Genomic DNA, 13,251 nt, shown 5'->3' with positions numbered 1-13,251 from the left:
AACCAGGTCCCTGTAGTGTGAAGGTACATTTTTTCCCCCCTTTTCCTTAGTAGTGATAAATTCCTGTAAGTTAACTTGCTGAAGCAAAGGGTTTGCACATTTTTAAAAACTAGCATGCTTGTGATTGTTGTCCAGATGCACCTCACTGCTCTTGCTATGTATGCTATGCTACAGTAAACATGCTTTTTCTACATTGATTTGTCTTGTCCATTTTTTCCCCTGATTACAAAAGGAGCTCACATGTGTAGCATTTGGAAATACTTAGCCCAGAACATAAAAGTGCCCATAATTCTAGTCTCTACAGATAATTGCTGTGAACAGTCTAAGCAGATCTTACCAGTTTTTTTTTTTTCTGAGCATATTTACATTTGTTAATTACTATTATACAGAAATGAGCCCATACCATAGTACTATTTTGCCAGTTATTTTCACCTAATGTCATGGAATTTTTTTCCTGCCAATAAAGGTAGATCTACTTCCTTCCTTTTTAAAATTATGGTAAAATACATATAAAATTTGACATTTTCAAGTGTCCAGTGGCATTAACTCCATCCACAATGTTGTAAGACCGCCACCATCACCTTGTTCTTTTTAAACAGCTGTAGAATGGCTCTCCTTCATGCGTAGACAGAATTTATTCAGTCAGTGCCCTATTTTGTACAATTAGGTTGTTCTTTTAGAAACAGTGATGTAGAGAATGTTCCTGCCAGTCTCTCTGCTCTTTTAAATGAGTATTTTTATGAGATAGCTTCCTGGAAGAAGAAGAAAAGTTAGTCATAAGATAGAAACATTTCACATTTTAATAGGTAGTGCCTAATTGTCTTTCAGAAATGTTCAGCCTGTTTACAATCTAACCAAAAGCATCTGAGACTGGTAAATTATTAATTTGTCTTGTTAACTATTTGCTGTTACAAGGTTAACCAAACTTGCTCTGTATTCAACCTTGTTCAATAAGGAAGAACTGGTAAAGTTAAAAAAAAAAAAAAAGAAAGAAATCCTTTGGTTTAATTAACCAGTGTTTATGTAACACCTCCTGTGTATCAGACCTGGTGTTCAGTCATATGGGGAATTTTATTATGAAGACACAGAGACAGTCTGTCCCTTAGTGGATCTTACAGAGTAGTGGAGACAGATAGCATCTCACAAATGAATGTTAGAAAGTAGTAAATGGGCATGTATGAGAGGAGGCTCTGCTTGAACTGAGCGTTCAAGAAGTTTCCCTAAGAAAGTGAAGTTAGTTTGGAACTTGAAGGATGAATGGGAATTACCTACATGAAGGGCAGATTGGGAAGGGATGGACAGAGCTTTCTAAGCAGAAGAAACAGCATGTGCAAAGGCCCAGTGGCAGAGCCCTTTAGGCTTTGTACTGGGTAAGGAAGTTCAGTGTGTTTAGTGCCCTGGAGGAAAGCAAATTCTGAGTTCTCAGAGACCAAATAGATGAGGTCTCACTACCAGGACCCCATAAGGAGAAGGGATTTCAGAAGGATGGGAGACTTTCCAAGGCAAATTCTAGCAAATTGCAAGTTGTCTGAGGGAGAGACAGATGTACTTACAGACCTCAGCTTAGATTTTCAGAATGTCTTGGCCAGAGTTGGAAGGAGGGCAAATAACTAAGGAGAAATACTAAGACAGCTGGAGTACTAAGACAGACAGAAGAGGGTCAGGACTGTCAAAGGTCCACATGAGCTAAGGCTTCTGAAAAATGCTGATCAACCAAAAGCTGTTTGCAGTAAGCAAAATAAGAGGCATACCTCTTCTGCCAGAATCCAGAAAAGGAGCACAACCTTATCTAATTTTGTGTCTGTCTCCTCCGTGAAGGAAAAGAATACAATGAGCACATATTCTATGAACACACTCTGTGCCAAGCACTTAGATTGTTTCATTTAATGTTAATGCCAGCATTTATCTTCCATTTTCTTTACGGGGAAGCTAAAGCTTGGTGAGGCTGAGTAACTTATCCAGAGTCACAGCAGGTTGGTGGTGCTGGATTGGGCGGTCTGACTATAGGTCTTCTATCTGAACCATCACACCAAGCTGCCTTCAAATGGGAAAGGATAGGTTCTGTGGGGCAAGAGGGCAGCAGAATCCAGGGGAATTGGCTGATCTTAAAAGAAACAGGCCGGTGCTTGCATCCTGGATTCACTGCTTATCACGTGTCGGACTTGTGACTTAACCTCTTTAACCTTCAGTTTCCACATCTGTAAGACAGGAATAACAATCATCTTGCACAAAATCAGAGACAGAAAATGCCTTGTGGCATAGAGCAGGTACCAAATAAGTAATGACTGGGTTGTTTTTTTTTTTTGTTTGTTTGTTTGTTTTCCATTTATTTTGATATTTGTTTTTTATTTACTTGGCTGTGTTGAGTCTTTGCTGCTGCACGTGGGATCTTTGATCATCCTTGCAAGGGAGATCTCGTTCCCTGACCAGGGATCAAACCCAGGTCTCCTTCATTGGGAGCTAGGAGTCTTAGCCACTGGACTGCCAGGAATGTCCGTGTTCTTATTTTTATTCCAAGATCACCCATAGCCTGGTGTTCATTTTACATGTGAGAGATATGTGGTCTGTGAATGAATGATACATGGTGTCTTTGCCTTTGAGGTCAGCCTCTTCAGAGTTACACGTGACACTTCATACACTTCAAACCTCAGCTCAGCTCTAAAGCAGGGAGCACGGCTGAGGTTTCACCCTTTGAAAAGCTAAGGCCTGGAGGAACAGAGTGAATTGCTTACAATCTTACAGCCAAGCTAATAACATCCTTTTACTTTTTTGTTGCAGTTAGTAGATTAGTAAAACAGTGAGTGTAAGTGTTGATTTCTGTAAGACAGTTGACAGGTCAGTCCAGCTGTCCCTAACCACGAAACATAAGTGATGGCTTAGTGACATTTCAGTCAGGTGGTGGTGGTTATTATTGTGGGTTGAAGACCTGGGGAGTGTCACTAAACAGGTTGGCCTGACCAAACATCCACCGTGGGGAGCCTGACCTGGAATGGGTCACAATTGCACTGAGATTGAATGAACAGCCTGAGAGTTGTGCCTACTGTGTGTGGCTGACGTCCACTGGGAAGGCCTGCCTATCAGACCTGGGGTGACTGACCCGAACTCCTGTAGACCACAAGGTGCTGGAGGTGGACAGAAACCGGTGCTGAAATTAAGTCAAGGTTAAGGCATATTTATAACACACCAAACAGGAATCTGGGTTATTGTGACAGGGGCACAAAGCTTGTGGCCTCCCTGTAAACAAACACCCAACACGCGTCCCCCTGTACCTCATGTGGCTGCTGGCGGGACTTGTGGGACAAGGCTCAGTATCGCTTAGAAAGCTCCAGTGATTGGTTGCCACCTAGAGCCTGTCCGGTCCATGCATGGATGGGCCCTGAGAGGTTAAAGGCTTTGAACCTCCCTTTTCAAGGAAAAGAAGTAAAATAGATTCCAACTATACGGTATTCTGCAAAAGGCAAAGCTGTGGAGGCAATTAAAAGGTCAGTGGTTGCTAGGAATTTGGGGGCAAAAGGGAGATGAATGCACAGTACAAAAGTTTTTATGAGCAGTGAAAATACTTGGTATGACAACATAGTGGTGGATATAAATACTTTGTGTGACAATGTAATGGCGGATGGATGTCCTCATATTTTTGTCCAGACGCACAGAATGTACAACACTGTTCACTGCATTAAAGTGGACCCTCAGATGAACTGGGGACTTGATGTGTTATACAGTTCATCCTTGGTTAAAAAGGAAAAACCTTAAAATGACTTAGGATAGACGTTTTGTCAAAACTTTTGTTTCACTGTTATATACATATATGTATTATATATGTTTGTGTATTTGTTGGATGGTGATATAAAATGTACTTTTTAGATCAAAAAAGTTGGCAGGCTACTGTAGTTAAATTGTACTGCCAAATAAAGGCACAGATTAACCTCAAGGGGAAAAAAAAAAAGATCAAGGTAGAGCTCTGCACAGAAAACGAAGTCAGTAGTCCAGTGTGGTTTGAGTGGTCAGTTAGGAGGATGTCCACTGAGGTGTTAGGAGGTAGGAGGGGGTGTGTGTGAGGTTGACTGTCCCCATCCTAACAAAGGAGGTGACTGTCCATTTGCCCGCAGCACAGGGCATGGTCGGGCGATTGCAGAACCATGTAAAGGAAGAGTTGAAGCACTCAGGGCTACCTTTGGCCTAGGAAGGAGGAGATTTAGAGAATATGATAGATCCCATCTTTACATAGCTGAGGAGGACCCCACCCTCAGCTGAGTTGCTGATCTGGGTTGAGCTTTGGCTTTATGTTGTTGGCCATGTCGTGTGGCTTGCGGGATCTCAGTCCCCCAACTAGGAATTGAACTGGGGCCCACACAGTGAAAACCCCAAAGTCCTAACTGCTAAGATATTCCCAGGATTACATATCTTTAACAATCTCAGGAGATTCTGTTGCATCTGAGACCTGGGAAGCAATGTCCTGAGGAAGAGAGGTTGGGTTTATTTCATATGGTCTGAGAGGGCAGACCCCCAACTGAAAAAAGTAGATTGTGCAAGGAAACAAGAATTTGGCTGAATATTTTGGGAGAATATTTTGAAATTTTTCAACAATGGATTGGTGGTTGTGTGGGATGATGAATTCCTGGTGTTGGAAAGGGTCCAGATTTTAAAATATATAGATATCTTTTTCGGAGAAGGCAGTGGCACCCCACTCCAGTACTCTTGCCTGGAAAATCCCATAGATGGAGGAGCCTGGTAGGCTGCAGTCCATGGGGTCACTGAGGGTCGGACACAACTGAGCGACTTCACTTTCACTTTTCACTTTCCTGCATTGGAGAAGGAAATGGCAACCCGCTCCAATGTTCTTGCCTGGAGAATCCCAGGGACGGGGGAGCCTGGTGGGCTGCCGTCCATGGGGTCACACAGAGTCGGACATGACTGAAGCACCTTAGCAGCAGATATCTTTTTAGAAGAAATGACTTAATAAACAGGCTTCCTAAAAACTTTTTCCATCCTTATTAATATATAAACCTGAGTCATCTGATGTGGCAATTAAAGTTGATTAAAAAATTCCACTCCTCAGCCACACGGGGCACACCTCTCAGTCACGTGTGGTTGGCGGCTACCATGTTTGACAGTGAGGACCTAGGACGTGTCCCTCAGAACAGGTCCTCTTGGGCAGCTGGCAGTTGGGAGCAGACGTTTGCACGTGGTTGGTAAGCAGAGCATATCATGATTAAGGACGGAGCATGTAGGTGATTCAGTTGTTATTAACAGTGTAGAATTGATCCCCATTTTAGGGGCAGAGCTTCGGGGGAGGGCCTGGGGCATTAGCGGAAAGTGGGTCAGTCAGGCTGGATTGGGTCCTCGTGGCTGCTCTGTGGCCTCGGTCACTCCCCAAGGGCCTCAGTCGCCTCACTGTGGAAACAGGCTCGTCATCGGCGCCACTTCACCGGGTGACCGTGAGAACTCGACGGACATGATGTGCGTGGAGTGCTTAGCACGGGGCTCATCTCACTAATACTCCTTTTTTTTAATCCCAAAGTTATATTCTACATGAACATACTGTTTTGTCCTTTTTTTCCAATCGGCATTATTACCTGCCCCTGTGGGGTCCCACATTCCTCCTCGGCACAGACTGCTGAAAGTCCTTTGGGACTTTGCTGGCTGTCCAGTGGTCAGGACTCCATGCTTCCCCTGCAGGGGACATGGTTTGCTCCATGGTCAGGGGACCAAGATCCCACATGATGTACTGCCCCCCCCCCCCCCCCCCCCGCCCAAAAAAAGCCCTTTGATTGGCGGGTTCTTCACCCACTAGAAGAAGGGCGGGGAGTAGAGTCCCAGGTGGATTTTGAGCTGGAGGGCAAGTGGATCTGAAGTCTGCATTGGGAGGTCCCTCCTGCTGTGCTGGGTCGGGGGGGTGGGGTGCTGTTTCCTAATGGGGTCTGCTCTCCTCACTGGGTGACCTGAACAGGGAGTGGCCGCTACGTACTCGTAGTGGTTCAGATGCTGAGGTCAGCAGGGTTTCTTACAGAAGGGTGACTTACAGAAGGGCACCCAGGGCGGTGGCCTGAGCCTTGCCTTTTCCTTGCCCAAGGTGTGAGCTGCTAGACCCGGAGCCCTGCTGTTCCTTCCCTCTGTCACTTCATTGGGTTCATTTATTCTTCCTTGGTCATAGTGCACCCTATGAAGTTTGTCATCCGGTTTAAAATGAACTAACAGACCTGACAACTTAACAATCATTCATCTGCTGCTACATTAATAGGTTGTTTCTCCCAAACTTGGAGGATTTAAACAACAGTAAACATTTCTCGCTCCTAGTTCCTGTGGGCCAGGAATTTGGGAGCATCTTGGCCGGGTTGTTCTGGCTCTGACTCACTCAATAAATTGCAGTCCAGATTGCTGGCCAGGCCCCTGGTTATCTGCTGCTTGTGCTTTGGCTGCAGCGCTTCACCTGCTTACAGATGGCGTGTTTACCTGCCTAGCAAGGTCATGCTGGGTTTTGGCAGGTGGTCTAGTTCCTCTCTAGGCGGGCCTCTCTCAGGACTGCCTAAATGTTTTCATTGCAGTGGTGTCTTGCCCTAGAGCAATCAGAGAGAGCCGGGTGGAAGTTATCCTTTTTATGGCCAGGTCTCAGAGGCCCCGTAGCATCATTATGCCACATTCTGGCCAGCTGTAAGTCTGCTGCGCGTCCCAGGGTTAGCCACCACCCTTTCAAGGGAGGAGGAGCCATCGGAAGCTCATGTGCAGGTTTTCCTCACTAATTTCTCCATCACTTCAGCTGTTCTTCAATTTCTAATGTGCCAGGTAGTCCAGATAGAGATAAATAAGACAAATAAAGTCCCTCAAGGGACCTACAGAGCAGGTAGGACAGCAGGTACAATTTGGGTGGTGCTTTAGAGCTCGATGAGAGCCTCCACGCACGTTCTCGTCCTGCCTTCCCAGTGGCAGCTATGTGATCACTACAGCTGCTTGTGCGCTCATGGCCCATCTCTTCTGGCCCTCAGATGATGGAGGGTTTTCTCAGGTGGCTAGAACTCGACTTTGTGACTATAAATAGCCATTGTGACTATAAATCCCTTGCACTTTCTCCTACCACAGGCTGTGTTCTGGTGGCTGCTGTATCATTCCGGTGCTCACGCGAGGAAACTGAGGCTGCAGTCACCTAACAGCTCTTGACACTAATTCCTTGCTTTTTTCACCATTCTGCGCCGTCCCTTGGGGTGCAGCGCCCTAAATACTCTGCTGACAGTCGCTGTTGTCTTTCTTCTTGCAGAAAGCCCTGGGTGTGCGGCAGTACCATGTGGCCTCAGTCCTGTGCCAACGGGCCAAGGTGGCCATGAGCCACTTTGAACCCAACGAGTACATCCGCTATGACCTGCTCGAGAAGAACATTAACACTGTCCGCAAACGGTAAGGCTGCAGGGTGAGCTGTGGAGACTGTTAGAGGGGTTGGTGTTTCTGGTGTTTCCTGCCCGTCAGACAGTGTAGGAGGTGCTTGGCGGAGGAGGATGGTGGCAGGATCTAGGCGTTGAGGGCATAGTGGTCCCTGCTGCGGAAGGGTGTTCCGGATCACTGGTGGGCCTTCCGCCCTCTCTGCCAAGGAGAAGCCTGGAGATGTGAGCCCTAGAGAAGATCTCAGGCCCTCTTTGGTGCTGTGGCCTGAACGTCCCAGCTACTCTTTCCAGAATAGACAACTGGCCCTGGGCCATTCCTCTGGGATCTGCCAGGTCCAGGGACTTCAGAATTAATATATTTCCTCTTTGGTCCGTCAGCCCGGGAGAGAGCTCAACCTTGAGACTCAGAAGGAGGCTCAGATGGGCACTAGAGCATCCCTTTTTTCTGGACCACTCTTTGCCCATGTGGTGAAGTGGCAGCCGTCTTGCTCTGCTGTTCTGAGTGCCAGGTTCTGGGCTGGATGCTGGCTCAGGAGAGGAGATGGATGAGATCCCACAAGAGGAGGGATGTGGGCTGGTCCTGCATATCAAGCAGCACTGCTCCTGGAGCTTGAATCACTGCAGACAGAGCTGCACGCCTGCCTGTCGGGTGACATGGCCCTGGCAGCACGAGAGAACCAATATGAGTACACGCAGAATCCCCACTTAGAGCTGACAAGCGGGCTTAGGTGGACAGGGCCACACAGTGAGGGAGTGACTGGACCTCACCCAGTGCTCTGGCCACTGCACCACACGTGCTCCCCGTTGCCACTTTGCTTCTGCCTTACTGGTATCCTCACCTCAGTTTTTAAGGGTCAGGGACTATCTTAGTCTTTATCTCCAACAGCCTCCAGCATAGCATCACCTAATTACAATAAGGACCTCTTATTGTCCATCAAGGGTGTTCATCTGATTCAGGTGGTATGAACTTTACTATTCAAAATGTGGCTCATGGATCAGCAGCGTCAGTATCAGCAAGCAGCCCTGGGGGCTTGTTAGACATAGAGAACCTCAGGCCCCGCCCCAGACCCACTGAGTCAGAATCTGCAGTTTCCACAGGAGCCCCAGGTGACTGAGTCGACACCAGACTGTGAGGAGTGCTGGCCACTTTCCCGGTTGCAGCCAGGGTTGAAACCACTGTCCTCATCACTCTGCGACCTTGTACAAATACTTTTTCCCCAGAAAACACTATTTTATTTATTCTTAGAGCTCTCAGATCACAGCTCAGTGGGAAAAGAATGGATTTTCCTTTAGTCTGCAAAAACACCTCCCCCTACTTGGGAGAAGTAACACAGAAGCTTGCTTTCACATAACTTGACAAAAGAGTCTTTACCATTTTGTCTTTGCTTCAAAAAATTAATCAAAAAACTTTGATTTAAATTTTGGTTTTAAATTTTTTTGGTTTTAATTTTTATCAGCGAAATTAACTCTCCCCTTAAAATTTTTCCTCTGCCTTTTTATTCCAGCCCTGCACCAACCAGAAAAGTCCAATCAATAACTTGGGGCATTTTCCAGATTAGTACAGACTAGGGATGTTCCATTTTCATTGTTGTCATAGAGAAGTGGTTCTCATTGAGGGTGGGGGTGAGGGGTTGATTTTTGTCCCCCAGGGAAATTTAGCAATGTCTGGAGACATTGTAGGTTGTCCTAATCCGGGGTGGGGTGGTAGTTGACTGTTAGCTAGTGGGTAGAGGCCCAGAATATGGTCAGATAGGCTGCAGTGTGGAAGATAGCCCCACAATAAAGAGTCATCTGGCCCAAACTGTCAGTGCTGGCACCGTTGAGAGACCCTTCCATAGAGAAAAGAAGGCGGAAGTGGAGCCTTTCTAGGAAGATGCTGAAGGATTAGGATAGATGTGAGGGTGTTTTGGAGGGCCAGGGGGCCTGCATGGGGGGCGACTCCTCCACCCTGTGACAGAGGAGCCTGATTCTGTTCCTGGGAACCGAGTCTCTGTCACTCAGTGAAGCGGGGCAACAGATGGGCATTGAGGATCCATTTTGCCGTCCTCACTTAATCCCCACAGAAATGTGATGATGAACTCGTCCTTAGCTTTTTTATACAGCTTCAGGCATTTGCTGTCAAGGTCTTTGGTTTGAAAGCCCATGTGCTATTTTTCATCGCCCCTGGGACCCAGGAAGAGGGGCTGTGCTCCGTGTGGTGAGTCACTGCCTGCTCACCAGCCAGGGAGACGCTCCACTAAAGGGGGCAGGCTGTACTCCAGGCCAGGCCTATTTTTATTCAAGTTCTCATGACAGCAGAGCTGAGAGGCTTTCAGAATTGCCAGTTGCTCTGCTGCTGCCCACAAAACCAGCAGCCTAGGGAGCTCTTGCTCTCAAGGGGTGAAGTCAACTTGGGGGTGAGGGGCTGGAACCCAGGCCAGCAGAAGGGCCTGTCTTTGCTTCCCCGCAGAGTCGTATTGGTAACAGCAGTAGCAGTGATGATAGGAATGGAGCACTGGCTACAGGCCGGGCTGGACCCTGAGTTTCCAGGTGTTATTGAGAAGACAGTGTAAGGCCACAGTGGCTCCTTGCCTTCCAGCTCGTCCACTCGCTACCTCATGACCAGGGCCAAGGTTCTTCACCTCACTGGGCCTCAGCTTGCTCCTCTGTGTGGTGAGAATAAAGTGACTTCTGTACATCCAAGTATAGATGTATATAGACCAGCACTGCCCTGAGCACTAAAAGCGCCAGGACAAAACTATGACAGAAAGCAGATCAGTGGCTACCGGGGGATGGGGGCAGGAGGGAGGGATTATAAAGGGAAAAGAGGAGACTTTGGGGTGGTGGATGTGTGCGTTGTCTCGACGTGGTGACGATCTCATGGGTATATTCATATGTCAGAATTGATCAGTTGTGGCTTTAAATACGTGCAGTCTGTTCCACACCAGTTATACCTCAGTGAAGCTGTTTAAAAAACGTGTGCTGTATAAACACTGTTATCTGTTTCCATTACCAGCCCTGGACTTTAGAGATGGACTGGTGAGCTCCCTGGCTTATCTGGCTACACAGCGGGTTTAGTAATAGGGTCAGGTCTAAACCCAGAGCCCCTGACTCTGAGTCCAATTTTGTGTGTGTGTGTGTGGTTTGTTGGGTATGAGTGGAACTCTGCCCTTTTGAGGAGGCCTTGGGTTTGGCTTTCCAGTAGTCATGTATGGATGTGAGAGTTAGACTGTGAACAATGCTGAGCGCCGAAGAATTGATGCTTTTGAACTGTGGTGTTGGAGAACACTCTTGAGAGTCCCTTGGACTGCAAGGAGATCCAACCAGTCCATTCTGAAGGAGATCAGTCCTGGGATTTCTTTGGAAGGAATGATGCTGGGGCTGAAACTCCAGTACTTTGGCCACCTCATGCAAAGAGTTGACTCATTGGAAAAGACTCTGATGCTGGGAGGGATTGGGGACAGGAGGAGAAGGGGATGACAGAGGATGAGATGGCTGGATGGCATCACTGACTCGATGGACGTGAGTCTCAGTGAACTCCGGGAGTTGGTGATGGACAGGGAGGCCTGGCGTGCTGCGATTCATGGGGTCGCAAAGAGTCGGAGATGACTGAGCAACTGAACTGAACCAGGTTTGGCTTAAGCTTTGCGAGTGGCGGAAGGCAGAGTGTGAGGCATAGACGGACTATGCCGAGAGCGGGTAGGGGTGGTGAGAGGTGACCCCCACAGAGGGAGCTCAGTGTGCGGCGTGGAGGCTGAAATGAGAAGGCAGCTGCACCTCCCCAGGGGCCCTGACGGGAAGGGAGGGGTGGGCCCCACAGGGAAACAGGGTCTAGGAACAGGGTCTCGTGAGGCTGGCGTCACTTTCTGTTCTGAGAGCTGGCAGCCTCGCCCGTCTTAGTGGGGTGAGAGCAAGCAAGGCTGATGGGGAAGGCTTTTGCATAATAGGGTGATGAGGCCTCCAGCACCTAAGGTAGAGGGTTGTGGGTGCAGGGCGGGGAGGATGGGGTGAGGGCGTCGCCGGGCGGATTCTCTGTCCCGGTGGGCTGACTGCACGGGGGAGGTGGCTGTGGCCCAAGAGATGTAGCGGATCCAGGGTGAGACTCCTCCTGCGAACCTGAGCTTTGAACATCACTCCTCTGAGTCTCCGTTAATTCTAGGTCGTTTTACTAAATGACAAGGCTACAGTAAGGATTAAACGATGAGACATAGATGAAAAAAAGTGCTCATCAGATAATAGGACTTTAATACGCATGGGAAAGTAAATATCCTTTATGGAAAAAAAGAAAACCCTCCCCCTCTTGTGGTGTTGTCATTCCTCAAGTGATTTTGGACCCGGTGAGTGCCAGGCGCTGTGCTGTGTGCTGGGGGTACCGGTTCATCTCCACCTCGGACGCAGGGTGCCCTCCCTGGCCGCCGTCGAGGTTGCCTTTTACTTGAGAGGGCCTGACTGTGGGCAGACAGGATCGTGCAGCCGGAACCAGGCAAGCCCCCCCTTCTCCTGCCAGGCTGAACCGGCCTCTGACCCTCTCAGAGAAGATCGTGTATGGACACCTGGATGACCCGGCCAACCAGGAGATCGAGCGGGGCAAGACATACCTGCGGCTGCGGCCTGACCGCGTGGCCATGCAGGATGCCACGGCCCAGATGGCCATGCTGCAGTTCATCAGCAGCGGCCTGCCCAAGGTGGCCGTGCCGTCCACCATCCACTGTGACCATCTGATCGAGGCCCAGCTCGGCGGGGAGAAAGACCTGCGTCGGGCCAAGGTGAGCTGGAGGTGGTGGGGAGGCGGGCAGTGGGTGTGATGCGGGGCGAGAGGCAACGGCCTTGAATGAGGGCATCGCCCCCCAGTTCTAAGGGACTCTGGTTTAGTCTTGTTGTTCTCTTCTGCGTCTAAGAACACCACTTGCTTTTTGTGAAGATGTTAGAAAATACGGAGAAAACCTAGAGAAAGCAAAAATCATCCCCAGGCTTAACCATACTAAAGGTACTCTTTTCGGGTCCTTTTTCTGTAATACAACAGAGTATGAGGTAAATGGTGCAGGTAGCAGGTTCTGATCCTTGTCTCCAGTTGCTCTGGAGAGTCATCACTCGTGTTCTTGCCAGGCCCCTGGGGACCTTGGCAGGGAGGTGGGCGAACAGTGTCACTGTTGGTAAACTTGAGGCGTCCAAGTTGTGTGCAGTCCCACAACTGCACGGGGGTGAGGCTAGGGCCAGACCCTTCTCCCAGCTCCCACTGACTGATAACCCCTGTGGGCTTTCTTCATCTGTGAGTTTTGCTTAATGAGGTGGAAGGGGCTGGCTGCCACACTGAACACCTTGGATTACCCTCTCTTCCTTCGGAAGCCTGATTCACGCGCCTTCCTCCAGGCTCTGCTGTGGCACCCTTGTGTGTGCCCGCTCTTGGCAACATGCGGTCTCTCCCAGCTCTGGGCCTCCACCCTCTCCACCCAGTCATGGACGTGGGCCCCACTCTTGGGGGCCGTCGGCAGGAGCTGAATGCTGGCAGGGCTGCCACCCAACGGGCACAGAGCAGGGCGCGCAGTTGAAAGTGCTTCGGCTCCCAGGGTTGGCAGCTCAGCCAGCCTCTCAGGCCCTTGGGAGAGGCGCAGGGCGGCTTTCCCTTCAGGCCCCCCCGCCCACCCCCTCACGGCGACTCCCCTCAGCCGGCAGAGTCCAGCTGGCTGGCCCGTGGTTCCCATGTTAGCAGCAGCCTTGGCACCTGGTAACACGACGGGGTCCTGCGGTGCTGGGGACTGGGTCCTCTTCAGCCTGAGAGATGCATGACTGCCCACAGCAGGGCCATCCCCCTCAGAAGTCGGCCCTCCCCTGACTTTATGGATTAAAATCTACCTTCTGGAGATGAGATTCACAGAGTCATGGGGTCTCAGAACCCAATTCC

The 13,251-nt window shown here is 49.2% G+C and overlaps 1 protein-coding gene and 1 pseudogene across 1 annotated transcript in view; both read left to right on the top strand.

The window, feature by feature from the left end:
- The window catches only part of ACO2 (aconitase 2), a 48,144-nt gene that overhangs the window by 18,468 nt on the left and 16,425 nt on the right, over positions 1-13,251 (top strand). Inside the window, exons 2-3 of the mRNA XM_055566300.1 lie at positions 7,250-7,386; positions 11,857-12,115. Coding sequence (XP_055422275.1) covers positions 7,250-7,386; positions 11,857-12,115 — 396 coding nt within the window. The remainder of the gene's footprint in view (positions 1-7,249; positions 7,387-11,856; positions 12,116-13,251) is intronic.
- On the top strand, positions 3,142-3,257 carry LOC129642644 (uncharacterized; annotated as a pseudogene).

Source organism: Bubalus kerabau, chromosome 1 (genome assembly GCF_029407905.1).
Source record: "Bubalus kerabau isolate K-KA32 ecotype Philippines breed swamp buffalo chromosome 1, PCC_UOA_SB_1v2, whole genome shotgun sequence".
NCBI lineage: Eukaryota > Metazoa > Chordata > Mammalia > Artiodactyla > Bovidae > Bubalus > Bubalus kerabau.
This window is presented reverse-complemented; position numbering and strand designations above follow the sequence as displayed.